Source organism: Rhipicephalus microplus, chromosome 5 (assembly GCF_043290135.1).
Source record: "Rhipicephalus microplus isolate Deutch F79 chromosome 5, USDA_Rmic, whole genome shotgun sequence".
Classification (NCBI taxonomy): domain Eukaryota; kingdom Metazoa; phylum Arthropoda; class Arachnida; order Ixodida; family Ixodidae; genus Rhipicephalus; species Rhipicephalus microplus.
In genome coordinates, this window is record NC_134704.1 from 176,138,958 (window position 1) to 176,161,261 (window position 22,304).

General features: G+C 44.9%; 1 protein-coding gene across 1 annotated transcript in view; it reads right to left on the minus strand.

The window, feature by feature from the left end:
• LOC142817608 (uncharacterized) overlaps window positions 1–22,304 on the minus strand; it is a 70,232-nt gene that overhangs the window by 22,381 nt on the left and 25,547 nt on the right. The window contains exon 4 of the mRNA XM_075894664.1: window positions 1,589–1,714. Within this exon, the coding sequence (XP_075750779.1) occupies window positions 1,589–1,714 (126 nt within the window). The remainder of the gene's footprint in view (window positions 1–1,588; window positions 1,715–22,304) is intronic.

Genomic DNA, 22,304 nt, shown 5'->3' on the forward strand with positions numbered 1-22,304 from the left:
CGATCGTGTCATACCATACGAGTTTCGCAACATGCCTAGTGAACGAAACCACCGCTACAGCTGCAGCACCATGAAATGTGAATTATGACATTCATGCCATACATGTCATGATTTTCATGTTATGACTATTTAAATATGTTCTTTATATAGTCATGTTATGCCATATCACGCTTGGTATCGATACCATGATCGAAACGACCAGGAGAGCTAAAAGTTGTAGGTGGCTAAATAGATAGATATATTGCTAGATAGCTAGATAGATAGCTAGATAGATAGATAGATAGATAGACAGATAGATAGATAGATAGATAGATAGATAGATAGATAGATAGATAGATAGATAGATAGATAGATAAATAAGCTGAAGGTTGCCGAAGTTTGGTAAGAAATGCTTCGCATTTAAGTGTCACAGTTTCGCCAAAAGGGCGAAGCAATGAATGCGAAAGCAACATACTCGAATGCTTTACGGAGCAACTGAGTGCTTCGGTGGGGTTTCTCCTCAATACCGCGCAGAGCTCCTGTTTGACTCCTCGCATGAGGAAACACACTTTTTTCTCCTACTACATGGCCACATCAGTGTGACGGAACAGGTGGGTCCTTTCTTCCACGAAAATGGCAACATTTTAGGTTGGAAGCTGCACTCGCGTGATCAGTAAAGCAGGAGCCCTTTCTTTGCAGGAGATGCTCTTGAACGTTTCCAGGAGTGCGCTGCAGGAGATATCTCAGGCAGGTTTAAAGCGCCGATTCACAATTTTCGAGCCATGTCTTTTGCGGCATCTCTTAGGTATAAGCACACACGGCGGAACTTGTCTGAGGGTGGTCACTCGGTCATGGGTCACAGCCAGGTCTCCGTGTCTTTAAACTACCACTCATGGAAAGTCATGGGCTATTTTGGCTGCTGCATCACGATCGTGGGCTGTGGCACAGCGGTTATCATCGTTGCCGCAGTCGAGATAGTGGCCTCGGTCTTCCGAGCCTTGTCGAATAGAGGTCCCTACTCCGGTGGATGACCTTGCTGCCTGCGGCTGGTTCGCTGCACGTGGCTGGCGTCGGTGATGGTGAGGCCGTAGCCACGTACGTCATGAACCCAGCCGTGACGTAGGCTGGGTTCCTGGTTTTACGGGGGCGTCCGGTAGATGAAAGAAGCAGCACTTCCACCAGATGTCACGGTGTCGTGACGTAGATGAAGGGAGCAGACTGTAGATACAAGACGAAACTGTTTATTTGGTCAAACTTGTGACCCGTAAACTGAAGGTAAGATTACAGCGATAATCATTGGCAGTAACGGTGAACAGAACGTTGGCCGTCGATCAATTGACAATAGGTGAAGCGCATTGGCATTTATGCACGTGCCGGAGAATATTTTAGCGCTATCGCTGGCAGCCACGTAGGTTCCGGAATATATGTTCGCGAAGTGGGCGCAATCTTAAAAACGATATAGTACAGTACTGAAGCTTCTGGAACACTGAAGGGACGGTTTGCGATGAGAATCACTGACAGTGCAACGTGACGGTAACAAGACATGAGAAAGGAATGTGGCAATCTTGAAAGCGAGGCATCACAGATGATTGTTATCGTGTACACTTACCCACGTAAACGCAAGCGGTGCCCTTCTGTGCGTAGTGGATCCGGCATTTGCAGGTGCCACCCACGCAGACACTGCTGCGCGTGAAGCAGCTGTCAACAGTCGAGCAGTTGCCTCCAAGCTTGGTCTCTGCGATATTACATCCGCCAAATGGTCAAGCTTGATGTGTGTCATCAGCGTATTTGCTTCAGTGTTACCAAATTGAAACTAAACACGCAAGTGTGTTTGTTTGGCTAGTTCGATATACATAGTGATAAATGGGAAAGTATCACCAAAAGAGGCGTTCACAAGTGACGAAGCGCAAACGTAAAGCGCTCAGTATTAAGACATAGAGTGAAAAAAGTATTGCAAGGCACCATCATCATCGTCATAAGCTTGACTACGCCCACTACAAAGCAAAGGCCTCTCCCAAGTTCTGCCTGGTCATGTGCTTGCTTCTGCGTAACGTTTTAACCTTACTTTCTTTCACCCCCTCACACGTTTGTTTTCTCTTGGAATCTAGTCAGTTACATTAAAGACTACTAGTTTTCCTATCTACGGGCGAGGTGCCCGGCCTATATTCATTTCTGTTTCTTGATTTCGCCCACAATATTTTTAACACTCGTTTGTTTTCTGAACCCATCTGATGCCTTCATGTCTATTCCAGTTTACACGTATCACTTTCCTTTTCGTTTCTCGCTGTGCTAACTACAATTTATATTGAACCCTTTTTGTAAGCCTCCAGGCTTATTCTTTTTAGGTAAGTACCAGCAAGACGCAGCTGTTACACACCTTCCTCTTAAGGGATAATAGCAGACTACCATTCATGATTTGACATTGCTTACCGAATGTGATTGGTATTATCTTTATTTTTTTAGGTATTTCCCTGTCATGGATCGGATCCGCGGTTACTACCTGTCCTTAGTAGACATATTGCTTTGCAACTTCTGGTGTCTCGCCTTATGTCGCTAAGTGCTGTTCTCTGTGGAGGCTGCTGCACATTCCTTCCATTTTATACATATTAAACTTCAGACCTATATCTTGTGCTTTCCATGTCCGATTAGGCACTCCTAAGCTGTTCCATGAAAACATTGCTTACTGAAAGTCAACTCGCTCAATAAGTTGGCTTGCAAGAATAGCCAAGACCACCCAAAACAGAATGACGTATGCGGGCTGCAATAACACCGTGTGAGGAGGGGAGGGGTAAATTCATGCACGTGATTTTAAGAGTACTCTATCAAACAAATACAATCAATCGGTCAAGCAGTGAATCAATCGGAAGTTTATTTCACCAGGAAATTTTTGATAGCTTTCAAGGCTAAAAGCTGCTCTAGGCGTTGTTACGCTATTGCGCACTGAATCTGCTTAAACGACGATCACTTTAGATTTCGGACAAGACAGACACAAGCGCAACTTGACCCTTTTCTTTGTTTCTGGACTACAGACTGTTATGTAACATTTTGAACTCCCTTAGAGATAGCATAACTTTTTTGCATTAGCACTGAAACAGCACTTTACAGATATGGGCTTATAAACAGACCAATGATTACAAAAAATTAGACGAAAAATTTGAGGACCCCTGCTTCTATACCGGTAAAAAAAGAATCGAAGCTTGGTGTATGCACGCCTGACCTGTCACTTTTCTTTTTTTCTTGTTTTTTTCGAGAGCACTGTGCAAACACTGCTGAAGTTTTTTCTTCTTCCATGCCGGGAATCACTTCATCTAATTCCTTAGCAGCGTAGCAGTACAGGTAAAAACAATGGTATTGTGTTTTTATCCTGGTTGGAGATGAAGTAAATCAGTAAAAAAAACAACGAACTCAAAAAAGAAAGGACCCGTTCGAAGCGGGATTGTACATGGAGGCGAAAATACTTAAGGCCCGTCTGCTTAGATTTAGCTGCACGCGGAAAAACCCGAGGTGGACGAAATATTGGCAGCCCTTAACTACAGCGTCTCTCATAACCATATCCTTGCTTTGCAACGTTAGACCCTAAGAATTTTTTTTTGGAAGCTGAATCAAACAGCTAGTATTTGTTGCAGGAAACTAACCATTTATTCTTCCGGCAATCACATGGTGCATGCGCCGGTCATTGTAAAGAGCGAATAAGCGCTCCGTAATAGCTAGTTAACAGCGCAACATGGTAATCACAAATAATCACCTCGAAGATAGCTAGCTTGGCTAGATAACTGTGCTCGCTCCGGGTGGTACAATGGCTGCCAGCTGAGTCGGAGCATGGGACCTAAATGCCACGGGTTTCATAGTGGCTGGGGCGGTCGCGATTCGATGGAAGCATACAGAGGCACAACACGACCCAATGGTGAACGGAACTAAGCTGGGGAACAATGAAATCAAATTTGAAACTCGAGATGAGGCGTTCATTTACACGCTTGGTATGCAGGTGCTTAATTTTTTTGCGAAGTATGAATGACGTCCGTTCCGTAGAATGACGTCCGTTCCGTATTTAGAGTGCAGAGAGCGTACAAAGGCTCATTGGCACATTCAGCGCCATGTGACATCGACAGCATTTTGAGGTGTTCAGCGAGCTCCTAGGCCTTGCTTTAGGCACTGAGTGTCGATGCACGAGTAACCATGACGTAAACAATTTTAGTATTGCCATCGCGGTGGCTATTTGTGGTCGGCACCGTGATGGCTGAGACGCCTGGCCAGCCACCATAGCCTGGCTGCCTGGAAACGACTTCACTTATTTTGTTTTGCTTGTTTCGTTCAACGCATTCGTATGAATTTTGCGCCTTCGCCGAGTCGCTGCGTTATAGCGACGGTTCATGTTACTTTTTGTCGTGCGCTCGTTACCGCGCGATAATTTCGAAAGACGATCTCAGTGGTATTACGTGCGAGCGTGCCATGAAATAACTGTGCGTGGCTGACACCATTGGCACTTCAAAGTACCGGAAAAATAAATGTCCTTATCGCGGAGAGCTCCTACACTCGCCTGTAAGAGTTTTAAGGTAGGCCTGTGCATGCAATGTACGTCTTTTGACGCATCCGCAGTACATTGAAAGTTGCACTTAACATGACTAGAGAGTGCACCAAAATGGAGGGGACGCTGACCGTACTGTTTTGAGATTTGAATGACATGGGCAAGAATTGTCAGCATGTAAGAGATGGTCTCAGTAAGACGCTCGATCTATGTGGTGTAAGCGGTGTTGTGGCGGTGGCTTGTCTGGCTATATTCTAAGATCACCATAGTACAATCAGCAGTAAAGGCGGTAATGAGAACCTCTGGGGCGCCATAATAAAGGACGATATTCTGAACGAAGAGCATGACTACCCTCGATGTTGTGAACAAAGAGCTTGGTCCTGCCCTCGAGGCAATCAATAGGCCTACTTGTGGGTCGGCTTGCTGTCATTAAGTGAAGCCACCAGCGCATAGGGTCCCCGAGAAGCAGTCATCATCCTTGTCGTCCAGTAGTGGTGAGCAAGACAAGCAGTCGGCATCAGAGTGCTTTTATTTGTACTTGTAAATCGCAATAACCTCGAATCCTTGAAGTCTCACACTACATCTTGCAAGATGGCCTAAAGGGTCTTTCGAGTTAGCTAGCCGCACAAGGCTTGATGGTGACCCACAACATTGAAGGGGCCTGCCGTTGGGGTAGGGGCAAAACTCTGACGCTGCCCATATGCTGCTAAAACACTCCTTATCTGCTATATAATAGTTGGCTTCTGCGTGTCTTAGATAGGGTCACTAGCGTAACTTACGACAATATCCAGTACATCACCGTTCAGATCAAGAACGGCAAGGAGCACTGTGCTGCTTTCATTGGTGTGTGTTTCTGTTTCATCGTATTCGTCAAAATATGCAACTATCGGTGGTGCCTGCAGGCGTTGTTTAAATTCTTGGAATGCTTCGTGTTGTGCCGTTTCCATATGAAATTTCACGTCGGCTTTCGAAAAGTGAGTTTGCGGCATGGCGATATGTGAAAATACGTGGATGAAACGCCTGTGATAGACACACAATCGCATTAATTGATGTACTGCCTTTTTGTCAGTAGGTGGCATGAAGTTGGATATAGTGGCTGTTTTTCACGGGTCGGAACGGACTCCATACTTGCTATCACGTGTCCCAGGAAAAAGAGCTCCTCGTACACGAAGCCGCACTTAACTGGCTGCCGTGAGTTCAGAGGTCATGATTAGTGATTCAAAGCGTTAGAGAAGTATTTTGAAGCTCGAGGAAAACACAATGACGCTGTACAAGTCACCGAGGCAAGCCTACCACTGTAAGCCAGCCATAGCTCCATACATACCTCGTTGGAAAGTCGCCAGCGCCGAGCAAAGACCAAAAGGCATGCCCTTGAACTCGATAAGGCCGTCTGGTGTAATAAGGGCAGTCTTCTCTCGGTCTCTTTTGCCGCCCTCACTTTGCCAATAGCCAGTCTTGAAGTTCATTGACGAAAAGTGTTTTGTGCTGTGGAGTCCATCCAGGACGTCGTGTGTACGTGGAAGATGATACACATGATTTTGTTCAGGTGGCGAAAATCGATTAAATAACGTAGTGTTCCATCCTTCTTCACTAACGCCCAAGTGACGCCTAAGTACTCTTGGAAGGCTGAATGATGTCGTCGAGTAGCATTTCATCGACTTGCTTATTTATGGCCTCATATTCCCGCGGCAAAACTCGGTATGAACCTTGACAAAGTTGTCTCGCATTTTACTCTGTCAGGAGGCGATGTTTAGTGACTGAGGTCTGTCTGACTCTTGACGATGACGAGAAGCGATCCCTAAATCACAGAAGCAGGGCTTCAAACTAGTCTAGCTTCTGCTTCAGAAGGCTCGGGTTGACATCAAAATCTGGTTGGTACCTCAATTTGTCGAAGCAGGTTCGGTAGCTTCACCCTCTACAATTTCATCCATGTAAGCGACCATCGCGCCAATGGTGAGGTGCCTGTACTAGTGGTTGAAGCTTGTGAGTATTTTGTTAGCGTTGCGATCGTGCAGCTCGGCGATGCCTCTTGCGACACAAATCTGATGATCCAGCAGGTTATGGTCACCCTCAAGGACACCTTCTAAGTCTATGTTTTTTACAGCATGCAAAACGCAGTCGTATATGCCCCTTCGTCCAAGCTCGGTGCTGAGGCCAGGCAATAAAGAAAAAGCAAAGGAGTCTTTCACCGATTACCAAAAAGTGGGCAAGTGAAGCTTGGTGCGGGCTAGCCAGAACAACTATTTTTTATATGCGAATCATTTTGGAGCGGACGTCAATGCAGACTGTGGCATGACCACCCTTACTGTGCATTCGCTTCCCCTCCCCTCTACTCTCCTACACCCCCTTTCTCCCCTCGCAACGCTGACGCAGGCACCGTCTGCTAGCCTACACTCGCTCCCTTCTCTCTCCTCTAGGCATCACTTCAGGCGGCAGTTACACCTCCATTTCATGCAGAAGTGCATCCTCCTTCCTCTCTCTCCTACCCTATGCCCCCCTCACTCACCACGTAACGCCGACGCAGGTAGCGTCTGCCAGCGAGTTTATAGATTAAAAAAAAGTCACAGCTTTGCCACAAGAGCGAAGGAATGAACGCAATAGCAACAAATTGGAAGGTCATGCGCATAATCACAAGGAGATCGAAATGTACCCCGCGTTTCTCCCGCCCAAATAACGCACGAAACGTACTCACAGGTACAGGTGCACGCGAATAAGCGTCTCAGGCGTTACTTCCCTGTGTCTTAAAAACGTGCTCTTTTCGGAAACTGAGACTGTGCAACAATTGCAGTGACCTTTGTAGGCCCGGTAACTACAACATGACCCTTCCGGTGAAAGCTGAAGTCCAGCCACGACATGTGATTCTCCCCACCATAAGATAAGGGCGCGCGAGTGAGGGTTAAGGGGCTGTACGTCCACCCCTACTCTCCGCGAGGTCAACTGCGCGTGGGAGGGAGTGTGCGCAGCCACGCGCTCATTGTGCCATCTTGCTGGTAATGCTGAAAACCCGATGTTTTTCCTCCGAGATGCGCATCACCGGCGCTAAGTGGTACTGAAAAATAGCTTGTCGTTTGCAGGTTCGTTGAAGGAGGGGCTCCTTGGTGGCTCAAGGGTTAACACCTAGCATTCACAATGCAGAGGCTGCAAATTCGATTCCGTGGACCGGTGTCTTTGTCGGGATGATTTCTTTCCTTCTATATATATATATATATATATATATATATATATATATATATATATATATATATATATATATATATATATATATATATATATATATATATATATATATACATATATATATTGTCGTGACGTGAAAATAACAAGATACAGGACGAAGGTGTGAACAGGAAATAATAAGGCCTGTATTACAAAAAAAAGAGCAGCTGCTTTGACGTCGTCTTCCTCGAAGGAACCGTGGTTGCTGTCTACGCTCATCACTTCATCGTCCTCTGTCTTCTTGCCCGGCTTTTGGCCGTGACATTAGCCTCCCATTCAAGAAAGCATCGTCCCAATGCTTTATAATCAAAGTGGTTTGTACTCGTTGGAAACGCATCAGTTCATTCGGACAAATAGGGCTTCATTCGAACCACGTGAACAACTTCTGGAGCATACCTTCGACGCCTTAAGTAGTGCGCAGTATCAGGAACAACCTCATAGTTAATGTCACTGAGACGTAGTAGAACTTTATAGGACCCGAAGTACCGTCTTAAAAGTTTTTCTTAGAGGCCACAGTGCCGAATAGGACTCCACATCCAAACTTTCTCTCCTGGTTCGTATAAGATTGGTTGGTGACGAAGGTTGTACCGTGTTGAATCGTAGTCCTTCTGGCAACTAATACGTAGGAGTGCAAGTTGTCGGGCTTTTCGGCAAGCTGAGCGATCTAATCAGCATCTGTTTCGGCATCTTCGCACTCGTGTGGAAGCATGGCATCCAGCATAGTGGCGACTTCACGACCATGAAGAAGGTGGAAGGGCGTTCTTGTTTCTTGAAAAGCCATGTTATAGGCAGACGTGACATACGGCAAGATCTCATCCCAGTTTTTATGTTCCACATCGACGTACATGCAGAGCATATCCGCAAGTGTCTTGTTAAGACGCTCCGTAAGACCATTCGCTTGCGGGTAATACGCCGTTGTTTGTCGGTGGGATGTGCCACTAAGTCTTAAAACTGTCTGTAATAATTCAGCTGCGAATGCAGTGCCCCTATCAGTTATTACCACTGATGGTGCGCAATGCCTCAGCGCCACATTCTCTACGAAAAGTCTGGCTGCTTCACTTTCTACGCCCCTTTCCAGAGCCTTGGTTTCGGCGTAACGAGTGAGGTAGTCGGTGGCTACTATAATCCATCTGCGACCTGCCGATGAGGTTGGGAATGGGCCCAAGAGATTCACTCTGACTTGAGCGAATTGAGTAACAGGCACGTCAATAGGATGGAGGAGGCCTGCTGGTTTGATGGGTGGGACTTTTCTGCGCTGATAATCGAGGCATGTTCGAGCATAGTGTTGAACGTTTGCCGTCTGTTTTGGCCAGTAGTATTTCTACCTCACTCTGCACAACGTACGCATGTTACGCAAGTGGCCGGATGTTGGTTCATCGTCGCATGCCTGTAATACTTCATTCCAAAGAGATTTTGGGACGACGAGTAAGTAGTAGTTTTCATGTGGCGTGAAGTTCATCTTATACAGGACGTCGCTGCCTAAGCAAAATGACGAAAGCCCTCTCACAAACAGTCTGGGTGCAGCTGAAGTGCGACCCTCCAAAAAAAAAAAAAAAAACGAATTATGGGTTCTAGTTTCGGGTCATCTCGTTGCAGCTGTGCGACGGTAGCCTTGTTTACAACTCCAACAAAGGCTGCATCGTCATCTTCTGCCTCGCAGGTTCGTATGCCACACGAGAAAGGCAATCAGCGTCTGAATGTTGCTTCCCCTATCTGAAGATCACCGTCATGTCAAACTATGGAGGATTCAGGCTCCAGCGCGCCAACCGTTCTAAAGGGTCTTTTAAACTCGTCAGCCAGCAGAAGGAGTGATGGTCACTGACTATCATACAGATATGGGCAGAATTTCATAACCACCCACGACACCGCAAGGCACTCTTTTTTCGCAGTGGAATAATTTACTTCCGCACGTGAACGAGTTTTGCTGCTCGCGCAAGCAATTTTTCAATCGGCGCCATCCTGCCACCGCACAAGTACAACTCCTAAGCTGACATTGCTAGCGTCGGTGTGCACACTGTTGTCGGGGCGTCATCGTCAAAGTGTGCGAGGACTGGTGGCTTCTGAAAGCATTGCCGCAGCTTGTCGAATGGTTTTGGCTGTTCTTCATTCCATACCAATGCGCCGTCTTCTCTGGTAAGGTGAGTCAACGGCGAAACAATGCGCGAGAAGTTCTTAATGAAGCGTCGGTAGTACGCACACAGTCTTAAAAACCGTCTGACCGCCTTTTTGTCAGTTGGCTCTGTAAAATTCGTAAGGGCAGATATTTTTTCAGGGTCAGGCCGCACACCTTCACTGCCGACAAGATGCCCCAGGAACAGACGTTCTTCGAAGCCGAAGTCGCACTTTGCCGGCTTAAGTGTTAGCCCGGCAGAGCGGATAGCTTGAGGTACGGAGTGCAGCCACCTGATGTGTTCGTCCAATGTGGCAGAAATTACGATGACGTAATCTAAATGCACTAAGTACGTCTGGCAATCGAGGTCTGATAGTACGGTGTCCATTAGCCGCTGAAACGTTGCCGGCGCTCAGCACAAGCCAAATGGAAGTACCTCAAATTCAAAAAGGCCATCAAGTGTCACGAAAAATGTTTTCTCTTGGTCTTTTTCATCGACTTCTATCTACCAATACCTACTCCCTAGATCCATCGACGAGAAATAACGCGCATGGCGTAGTCGATCAAGTGAATCGTCGATACGTGGAAGTAGGTAGATGTCTTTTTTGGCACCTGATTGAGCTTGCTGTAGTCCACGCAGAGACGTAAGGTGTCGTTGTCGTCTTTTTTCTTCCTTATTGCAAACGGTGAAGCCCCAGGGCTTCTTGGCAGCTGAATGTCGTCATCTTGGAGCATATGTCGCACCAGGTTTTGGATGGCTTCACGTTCCCGCGGAGCTACCCGGTACGGGTTTTGCCTGACGGGTCTGGTCATGTCCTCCGTTTTAACTCAATATTTCGCCAGTGGCGTTTGACGGTCCCTGGACGAAGATAAACGGTCTTCAGACTGGACAGTAAGCTGAAGGATACTTTGCTTCTGCGCCGGCAGCAAACTTGGGCCAATATCAACATATAGTGGTGCGGGGGGGGGAGATCAATTGAATTATCTTTCTCAAGAGTTAGGCAGTCTGTTACCTCGGCGAGCGCTTCCATGTAAGCGACAGCCATGCCCCTCGATAGATGTCGGCGTTGAGCACTGCAGTTCGTAACAAGGACGTGCGTGTGTGTAGATTTCATGCTCACGACGCCTCTTGCGATAGATATTGATTGATATGCGGGGTTTAATGTCCCAAAACCACAATATGATTACGAGAGACGCCGTAGTGGAGGGCTCCGGAAATTTCGACCACCAGGGGTACTTTAACGTGCACCCAAATCTGAGCTCACGGGCATACAACATTTCCACCTCCATCGGAAATGCAGCTGCCGCAGCCGGGATTTGAGCCCGCTTTCTGCGTGTCAGCAGCCGAGTACCTTAGCCACTAGACCACCACGGCGGAATGCTGCGATAGATAAACCATGGCTGAATAGCAGTGTTCGAATTTGCTCGGCGATGTTTTAAAATTGCTTGACGTGTCACATGTCACAGCCACGAGTGCACTCGACCGCGGTGGGATGGTCACGTGGTCGTTGAAGACGCGCAAAGGTTTACGTCGCTGGGCGGTACAGGGCCCATACAAAACCTGGGGCCAGACAAAACGTAACCGATCTCTCAAAAATGTTGATAACGGCGCCGTATTACCGCAGGAAGTCCATTCTCAAAACTAGGTCTTTGCAGCAATCCAGTAAAATTACGAAAAAAGCGACGAAATCTGAACTGCCGATATTATTTCGAGCGGTACATTTTCCCGTCGGCGTCACTAATTGACCCCTGGCGTTGTTATGTTTGGGCCCGTCCGTATTGTTCTGACTTTCGTTAGGAAGTCGGCAAGTTTACGGCTGATAATAGAGAAGTCTGCACCAGTATCTATTATAGCTGTTACTCGGCGTCTGTCTATACAAATGTCTAGATTGGTGCTTACGATTTCCCTTGATGTCAGTGACGTGGTATCGTGGTTGGTATCGTCCGTCGTATGATCCGTGGTATCATCCGTCATATCGCGTCGTCGTGAAGATGTGGGAGGTTGGGTAGTATCTCGACGGGCGGCAACCTTCCCTCCAAAGGTTGCCACTGTTAGTTTCCCCGACGAGGGCTAGAGGATCTGCCCGCACCACCTCTGCGTAACTGCGCTGCTGCGGCGAGTGAGGAACAGGTGAAGGAGAGTGGGGTCGACGATACAGCATATCGGGTTGCTGTGCTTGCGGGCCTGCGTTTCTGTCATGGTGATTATCGAAATAAGCACGAGGGGAGGTTTGTAGAAAGTTCTGATGTCTATGGTCGTGGTATGGGCAAACGCGGAAAACATGGCCGGCTTCTCGGCAATGGAAGCAAAGTGGTCGATGGCTGACGGTGCGCCACAAGTCCGTTTTACGGATGAATGGTCGGCTGGTGGGCATCCTTTGTGACCAAGATGCAGATGTCGGTGGAGTGAACATCGGCGACGTTTGCACAGGCACGTTACACTTTGGATACGGCAGCGGCGGATTGGAAGCTGGGCCCCGTGACTCGTTGTAAGGCCCTTGGCTGACTCCGCGATAAGCCAGTGGTGACGAGCTGTACGTCACTGGAGTGGGCCGACGCACGGCCAATGCATAGCTTACAGACCACTGATCTCTGAGCGATTCGGGCAACGAAAATGCCTGGCGGAGTTCCTGCCCACAACTTCTGCAACGCAAGCCGCGGTATTTTCTTGCGGAGTCACAAGGAGGTTTCGGATCTCCATAAGAACGACCTCAAGAATGAGCTAACGCACAGAACACTCACTGCTGGCAGTCAAAGCAGAGAGGCTGAGAGATGTGTTGCTTAGTTGGACGTGATATCGGCGTGTTGTTGCAGTGCCCGCTCGATTGTCGTAGCCTCTTTGATAAATTCCGCTACACTTGTTAGCGGGTTGCGTAGAAGACCAGCAATCGGCTCTGCTTTGACGCCCCTCATCAAATGTCAGAGTTTTTCACCTTTAAGCATCTCGGGTTCAGTCCGCCGAAGTAGGCGGGTCATGTCCTCCAAAAACAAAGTGTCGCTCTCGTTCAGTTTTTGTATGCGTGCTTGATGCACAGCACAGCAGAATCACGGTGGTCGGTGTTTGCGAATGTCCCGAGAATTTTCCGCCGAAATTCATTCTACGAAGACGGCGTTGACTCGTGGTTCTCGTACCACGTACAAGCGCTGTCTGCCAAAGCAAAGTAGACGAGCGATAGCTTTTGTTCAGTGGACCAGCGGTTGGTCTTGGCGACTCGCTCATACTGGGCTAACCAATCCTCAACTTTTTCATAAACCTCACCGTTTAAGGCCTCGGCAACTTGAGGCGGATCGACAGTAAGCTGTGAAAGCCTTCCAGTAGTCATTTTTCCAGACACGGTGTGTTGCTGCAGAAGTTCCAAAGGGATTGCCACGGGACTAAGGCATCGCTGTCGGCTACTTTAGCGGTGGACAGGAGTATCCACTGCCGAAACGGGTTGCGGTGGCGTACTCGAAGTGCCAGGTCACAGAGGTGTCCCAAGCACCAGTTCGAGAAGTCCAGCATCTCGATCAATGTCGCGACTTGAAAATAACAGGATGCAGGACGCCGGTGCGACCAGGAAAAACAAGGTCTGTATTAACAGAACAAAAAGAGCAGCCGCTTCGATGTCATCTTCCTCAGATGAACAGTGGTTGTTGTACACGCTTTTCACTTCGTCGTCCTCTGTCTTCTTGCCCGGCCTTTAGCCGGGCAAGAAGACAGAGGACGCAAACGCCAGTGGCAAAATCCAGCTGGGAGTGTCCGTATAGTTGTTACTGCAATGAAAAAGCGGCAGCTCACGCTACACAACCGTTCACTGGCGAGCCCATACATGCTTATAGGGACTTTACGTTGACCTCTAGGTAATACGGGTGGGAGAAAGTTCTGTGCGTTGTTTAACAATAAAACATTGCCGCGTGCGCGTTCACTAAAAGCGGACATCAGGTTTCTGTGTCAAATCTGAGTGTTCTGTCTGTCATTGCCAATTGGCATGTTCCTGTGGAAAACGCCGATTCATCACTGCGTGTTTGGCGCCTCCTCAGGTTTCTTAACTGCGCAACGCCGCAATGAGGGCCATTGTCAACGCTGCCGCCAGTGTGAGTGTCAGTGCCCGCTGCTTCGCATCAACAGGTATACGCATAACAGCGTAGGGATGAGTGAGACAAATATAGGTGAGACAACACAAGCGGAAACTCTGAACTGTTGATTTATTAAAATATAGATTAACTAAACACTTAGTAAACATAGTGAATATTCGCAGAAGAGCTCGATGAGAACCATAACGATACAAATAAAAAACATCACGCTAGTGACTAGCCTGGCTTTCAGCCTTGCTTTACAAAAACAGAAAATGCTCTGCATAAACTTCAAGTGTGCCACTACATTGAGCTAATTCAATGTCGCCGTTGTTCCTTTTTTGTGCTGCGTGTGTGTTCCATCTGGCGGCCCGAAATATTTTCATTCAATATATTCCGCAAACTAGAGAGAGAAACGAGAAAAAAGGAAGGCAGGGAGGTTAACCAGATGAAAGTATCCGGTATGCTACTATACACTGGGATTGGGAAATAGGGGGTTGAAAGTAAAATAAATGAGAGTGAAACACAGACGCACGCACACACAAACTCAATACACTCAGGGTCGTTGCGACAGGCCAGTAGTTCACAAGTAGCCTAGTAGCACTTGCACGGCCTTTTACTGTGATGATGAGTCTAGACGATGGCACAGCATACGTTCCTCTGACCGCGGCTGGTCATCTAACTAGCATTAGCAAACTAGCACTCTGCAAGTTCTCTATTACCTGCCTCGGCTTGACTTGCGACTGAACTTGTTTTACCTTGGAAACAAGCTAATAAATACAGTGTTGTTATCTCTGTGTGAATAGAGAAAACACGAGTGATTGTTGGAAATAACCCTTGTTGAACCTCCTAGATTGAAAATCGACTGTGTCTCAAGGACAGTTATTTTATCGGCAGTATATACGCAGCTACTAACGAAGCCTCATTACTCCACTCAGAATCCAATAGAGGTTTGTAATAGCTCGACGCTTTATTCCAAGCGCACGAGTAATACTTGCCTACTGCTTCACTGGTGCCCAAGTGTACTGCTCCTTACAGTATGTGAATGCGTACCTAATATGAATCAGCTTCTGACCTGCGGTGACGTCGAAATGTGTCCCGGTCCTCGTGATAGCGAACTACTAGCTGCGATGGCCACCCTCTCTTAAAACGTTGACACGCGCCTCAAGGAACTACTGCATGCTTTCCAAAGACAATCAAGAAGCACTTGCGCGCAAAGTTAGCGACGTGACGAGTCGGCTGACTGCTCTTCAGGCAATTGCTGAAAACATCGAGTACAATAGATCTGAGACGGAAATCTCCAGCATAGTGTCACAAGCAGTTCAGAGACAACGCATCAGTGCAGTACCGTTTGGGTGATTTAGAAGACCGTTCCTGGAGCGACAACGTTTTCTTTTATGGTATCCTTGACAACTAAGCTGAAACATGGGCCCAGTCCAAAAGCTGTGTGCGTGAATTGCTTATGAAACAGCTTAACGTCCAATATGGGGTGGTGATATTTCCAAAGCATATAGACTGGGCAGGTTTAATGCCAGCAAAACCCAGCCTAATATTGTCAAGTTTTCTTCTACGAAGGTTAAGACGTGACGTTTTCACAGATAAGTAAAATCACTGCTTCTGGCATAACTGTCGGGGAAGATTTTTTTGTAGATCGACTTGTCAATCACATAAAAAATTAATTGAATTCAGTAAGTCAAACAGCCAGTCAGATTTACTACGATAGAACAGACTGATCATGAGTAATAAATCGCACGGTACTGCGCAGTCACCGACTTGGTGTATGAAATAGAACCAGCCACTATGACGCACGAATGGGGCATTGGTGAAGCAACTACATCGTAGGTAGCTAACTTTGAGAATCATGAAAACGGTGTATCACTACTCTTTATAAATTCACGAAGCGTTCTTAACAAACGTGTCTCGTTATCATCAGCCAACAATTCTCGCTCTGCTGCTATAGCTGTGACAACTGAGACACGGCTCTTGGCTAAAATAAAGTACGTTGAAAAACTTCAGTGTGAAAAGAATTACAGTAGCGGAGACCGTTATGTGAGTTCAGGGGGCGATGTTCTCATTGCTGTTTCTGATATGCTCGCCTCGTCAACTATCCCGATTGTATCGCCTTTAGAGCTGGTTTGTGTAAACATATCTATACAAATCGTTCATTTATTTTCTGTGCTTTATACTGTCCCGCGGTGCCTCTTTTTTCTTTTTGTAACTACTTCTACAATGTCCTTAGTAGTCTTGTAGTTAGGTTTCCTGATACAACCGTATTCCTTTGACATGTTTTCAACTTTCCTACAATATCTTTGCGTAAAGAATTCAATAGTGAGAAAAATGTTTATTCTGAATATACACAGTTTCTTAGTATTTGTAATTACTTTAACCTTACACAGCTTGTTCATGAACCGACTCGTACAACTGCAGCGTCTTCCACTGTTCTCGAGTTAATATTTATCACATTTCCAGAGTTAGTTTCTGAGTTAACTCACCTCCCAGGATTAAGTGATAATTCACTGATCTACTTTACCCAAAAAGTATAGAAAAAATACGGAGAAGTATAAAATACTACTAGACATCAATAGAGCTGATAGAACCTCAATAACAGCTGAATTAAAATGTTTTATAGAGGGGTATTTAAGTAACTTTCCTAATCACTCTGTTGAAGAGAACTGGACCCTGTACAAAGAACGAAACTTCCAACTGGTTGAGCGATATATTCCTAAGAGGAAAATTATCTTTATTTGCCAATCACCATGGCTGGACTCTTCCTTAAAGCACCTGTCAAACAAAAAGAAAAGAATGTTCCGTCGCGCAAAGTGAACTAATAATGATAATCACTCGGTAGCATATCAGCATGTTCGTAAGGAGGCATTATTATCATTATCATCATTATCATCAGCCTGACTACGTCCACAGCAGGACAAAGGCCTCTTCCATGTTCCCCCATTCAACTCGGTCCTGTGCTTGCTGCAGCCAGCTTATACCCGCAAACTTCTTAATCTCATCTGCCCACATAACCTTCTGTCTCCCCCTAACCCGCTTGCCTTCTCTAGGAATACAGTTAGTTACCCTTAATGACCAGCAGTTATCCTGTCTACGTGCTACATGCCCAGCGCATGTCCATTTCCTTTTTCTTCATTATAACTATGACATCCTTCACCCCGGTTTGTTCCCTAATACACTCTGCTCTCTTCTTGCTTCTTAAGGTTATACCTACCATTTTCCTTTCCAATGTTCGCTGCACCATTCCCAATCAAAGCTGAACCTCTTTGTAAGTCTCTAGTTATCTGCTCCGTGGCTAAGTACCGGCAAGATGCAGCTGGTATATACTTTCTCTTGAGTGATAGTGGTGATATTTCTGTCATGATTTGAGGGTGCTTGCTAAATGTGCTCCACCCCATTCTTATTCGTCTAGTCATTTCAGCCTCGTGGTTTGGCTCCGTGGTTGATACCTGTCCTAAGTCGACATGGTCTTTTGCAACTTTAAGTGCACTATAACGTATCTCAAAGTGGTGCTCTTTTCCGAGGTTCTTCCAAGGAGTATACTTATTAAATTCAGAGTGCGAAGGATTCATCTTTAAACGATACTTTGCCATCTGTACTTCAAACTAACCCTCCAAAATTTTAGTGCATTGTCGGTGGTTCAACAACACGTCCCATAGAGTTGTCTCATAACTATGCACCCATTCAGCCAGTCATGTACGGTAATAAATTACGCATTTGTTTCTTTCTTCAGTACAACAGCCCTTGCATCATTACCGTGGTTACCTGATTGAAACTTTTTGCCTATCAATTTCATTGTTATAGATTGGGTTGGTGTTGCCAAGCTCATTGATAATCTGAAAATTTCTTCCTCCTCAGGTGCTTCCCTAGTAAACTCTAAGATATTAACACTAACCGGAGTGTACTCGGCAATAACTCACACGAAACTTTTTCAACTGTCTTAATGTTCAGTATTACCTAATGACTGGAAGATAGAGAAGGTGGTCCCTATCTTAAAATCGGGTGATGCTCATTAGGCTGATAACTATTGACCCATATCATTACCAAGCATTTCATGCAAAATCGTTGAACACATCATATATCCGCATTTGGTGAAATTTTTCCAAGAGAATTACTTTTTAATGACTTCTAACATGAATTTAGAAAAATGTATTTCTGTGAGACCCAACTACTAACGTTTACTAACGATCCGTTTTTAGCTGCTGATCTTGGTTTCGATATAGACTGTATTTTGATTTATTTTACTATAGCATATGACTGCATATCACTTGAGTTGTTCCTTTTCAAACTAAGTAAATTAAACATTGACCCCCACGTGTTTAATTCGATTAAAAATTTCCTCTCAATGCAAACACAATATTTCACAGCTAGCGATAATTCCTCCACATTTTTATATGTTATATCCGGTGTACCATAGGGTCTGTGCTCGGCTCGTTGTTGTTTCTAATCTATATAAATGACCTCCCTAACACTGTTGTTTTTCATCAAATATACTTCCCGCGGAATATTGTGTTATTTATTCCAAAGTAACTAATTGCTCTGATTTACTAAATATGCAAAATGACATTATGCATTATCTCTATGGTGCGAGAATTGGCTTATGCAATGAAACATTAGTAATTGTAAGGTCAAGAGAGTAACTCGACGCGTTCGCAGCCCAGACTACAGTTACCATCCTAATAAATTAACCTTGAGTTCGGTTAAATTCTACAAATGCCTTGGCATTATTATCAGTAACGACATCTCCTGCAACATGCACGTTGATTACATAACCCGAAACTCTAACCCCACCCTTGGCTACTCGCGCCGTAATTTTTCTATAGCTCCTTCTTTAAAATTATTCTTCTATAGAACTCTTGCATGTCCGAAACTAGAATACGCATGCAGCATCTGGAACCTCAATGAAACCGCATTAATCAACACACTAGGGTCTGTTCAGAATCGCGCAGCTCGGTTTATCTTGTCCAAATATTCCCGTTACGCGTCTGTATCTGCAATGAAGAATACACTACAGCTGCCTGATCTGTATTTACTTCGTAAGTGTCTTTGTCTTCGCCTATTTCATCAAATTTATTATCAAAATGAAGATTTAAAAAAATCATCTTCTCCTGCAACCTGAGTATTTTTAATCACGCGTGGACCATAACTTTAAGCTGGGTGTCTTATTATGCCGTACTAACATATACCGCGACTCTTTTATCTCGCAGACCAACAGAGAATGGAACCATTTTCCCGCTTCCATCGTAGAAATTAGTAATGTTAATTTCAAAAGTGCCATTCAAGACATAATGTTTGGTGATTTGCAGTTATAGTGAATGCATTTTTTCACACTTGTATATGTTCATTTTACCCACTTTTTTCTGTAATGCCCTCGGGCTCTCAAAGTATCTGTAAAAAAATAAATAAAAATATTTGCGAATAAACCAGATGCTGTGTACTTTAGCGTTGAATGTTATGTTCCAAGGATGGCTATTACGTACGTCATCTTTCGGGCTACGTATACGTTCTCTATAAGCTCCGTTTGGATCAAGGAACGCCGACGCTAAATAAGTGCGTTTTCCGCTATGCTCAAGTTCCTATTATCGGTGGTTTTGTTATTTTTTTCTGAGACGTTCGTATGTTTAGTTGCAAATATTCATTGCGATTATACGAGAAACTAATAGATTGGCACAGGATATCACGAGTGTGTGACGAATAGGATGCAGTAGCCATAACACGACTCACAAATAAATAAAATTTCATCTGCGTCATGAAACCTCTTCTACCAGTGAAGTGGGACACCAGCAAGTGTGGTTCGCATACCACGGTCCGTGGAATGGAATCAAGCGCGAAATGTCTCCAGCAGGTAAAGAAATGGTAGGCTTTGTAAATCTTGACATAATTATGTAAAGAAGCTGGTGCAATATAAAGTATTGTTCCAGCGCCGGCAGCACTACCACTTAGCGGAAAATCCTTACAAAAAACGGAATAATCTTTCAAGCCGCCAATCCGAATCGAAAGCAGGCATTCTACATGGAAGTCAAATATTCTATCCCAGAGCAACATCAGTGCTTCATACTGCTTTGTAAAACAACTAGGACAAACGCTTTATGTGGTACAGCATGGCTATCTATCTTTTATAACAATATGATCATCTTTGAACCTGCACTACTGTGATTGAAAAAGTATAAACAAGCCTTGATTGAATGCACCGAGAAGCACGACTTATAATACGCAGATCATCGCTTCCTGGCGGCAGCTCCGTTACAGTGAAGGTGACTTGTGTGCTGCAATGAGATTGTCAGTGTTACGTCGAACCAATTAGGTACATTTTATACATCGGTAAAGTCGACGTTTCTGGCAATCTCATGGTAAGCGCAGAGCTCCTCAGTTCACAGAAGGTTGTAGCTCCGACTTTATTCAAACCGAAAAATTGCATTGAAGGCAGCTACTTGTTGACTGCTCGCATGCAGTCGACTCTAACAATAAGTGGCATCTTTCTTGGTTTCTTTTTTTTCTTTCGCCCAGCGCAATGTTCCTTGCCAGAGTTCTCCTTCCTCCACACCAAAACTTATACCCTCACCTACAAGCTTAGCAGCGCAAGGCTTCTGCTGTTGAATAGAAGAGCGGGAGTCATGCGGAAAAACAATTAAAAGCAACAGCGGAACATTGCATTGCGAAATAACAAATAACCTTAGTAAAAAATGTCACAGCTTTGCCGCAAAGGCGAAGCAATGAACGCGATAGTAACAAATTGGAAAGTCAGGTGCAGAATGGCTAGCAGATCGAAACGTGCCCCGCATTTTTCACGCACAAGTGACGCACAGGTAAAGCTGAACGTGAAGAAGGGTATTAGTCGGTAATTTGTTGTCTGAAAAGCGCGCCCTTTTCCCAAATGGAGGCGTGCAAGAATTGCAGTGACCTTTGTGCGCCCCGTCACTATAACACGTCCTCTTCTCCGCGGGCCAAAGTATGCGTGAGAGATGAGAGCCGCCCACACGCTCATGGCGCCATCTTGCTTCTAATGCTGAAAACACAATAGTTCCCCCTCTCCCCCGAGATGCCCGCCAAAAGCGGTAAGTTTTACATATAAATAGCTTGCCGTTTGAGGTTGAAGGAGGTACGTTTTGGTGGCTCAGTGGTTAAAGGGACACTAAAGGCAACTATTAAGTAGACGTTAATTGTTGAGATAGCGATCCAGAAACCTCGTAGTGTTTCTTTTGTGCCAAGGAAGGGCCTATTTTGAAATGAAGTTTGAATGTTTGAAAGTTTGATAGTTTATTTAACACAAGACATGTATCGATTACAAAAAAAAACACCCTTTTGAGACCCATCAGATTGGTTGAAGGGTCCCTACCGAAGATATCTGTTCTAAAACCCTATATATAAACTGTAAAAAAAACCAAAAAGTCACAGAAGTGTCTAAATTGTGCGGAACAAACATGTACAGTACAAAAGAAAATGTCAGGAAATGAAAATTCTTCCCACAATACCTTATAATAAAACGCATCTTGAAGGAAATGAATGAAAGGAAAACAAAGAAACAGAAAACTGCGAGCAAGTGTGCTATACATCGTCAATAAGAGAGCACTTTAGCTATCTCAGAAATGTATTTAACTGTGTAGTTCTAGTTATGTTGCAGTGAACCTTATTCCAAAGAGATGTATCTTGAAATTTTAGTGTAGATCAACCATAAATATAAATATTCTAGGCAGGATAAAACAACGACTCGATACATTCATAGCAGTGAGAGGTTTGTGAAGAAACAAGACTGTTGTCATCACAACTTTTTCATTGAATATTTGATGCATAAGTGAGGCAATGTTGTATGTCGCCAGATAGTGAATGTTCAGAATGTTGATAATTTTAAATAAAGTTTTGCGGCTAGGGTGCGTTGTGTTAGGTACTATAATGCGGACAGCTCTTTTTTTAAAACGTGATCACTGGTGACAGATGAATTTTGTATGTGCAACCACAGATCCCTATACAGAAAGTAATGTGAGAGTCAACAAATACATTATGAAGGTTTATAAGTATGTTGGAAGGGAAGTAGTTGCCACATTTTGAAAGTATGTGCAGTCCAGAGGAAGTTTTGTTAACTACACAGCACACATGAAGGTGAAATATTAAGTGTTTGTCGATTATAACACCAAGCAACTTTGTCTCGCTCGATTTTTTTATACGCTGGTGATTATAAATAACGCCGGAATAATTTTTAAGAGTAAAATCAAATAAAAACTGTTTTCGTTAGGTTTAAGTGGAGCGTGTTCAAATTACACCAGTGGTGCAATAATTCTAATTCATAAATAAGCGTATTGATCAGGTTATATTCTTCCCGATCGGCCATTGTGAGGATAATATTATCTGCGTAAAACACAGGGGTCGCACAGACAAGCTGTGAAGGCAAGTAATTTATATACAATAAAAAAAATATGG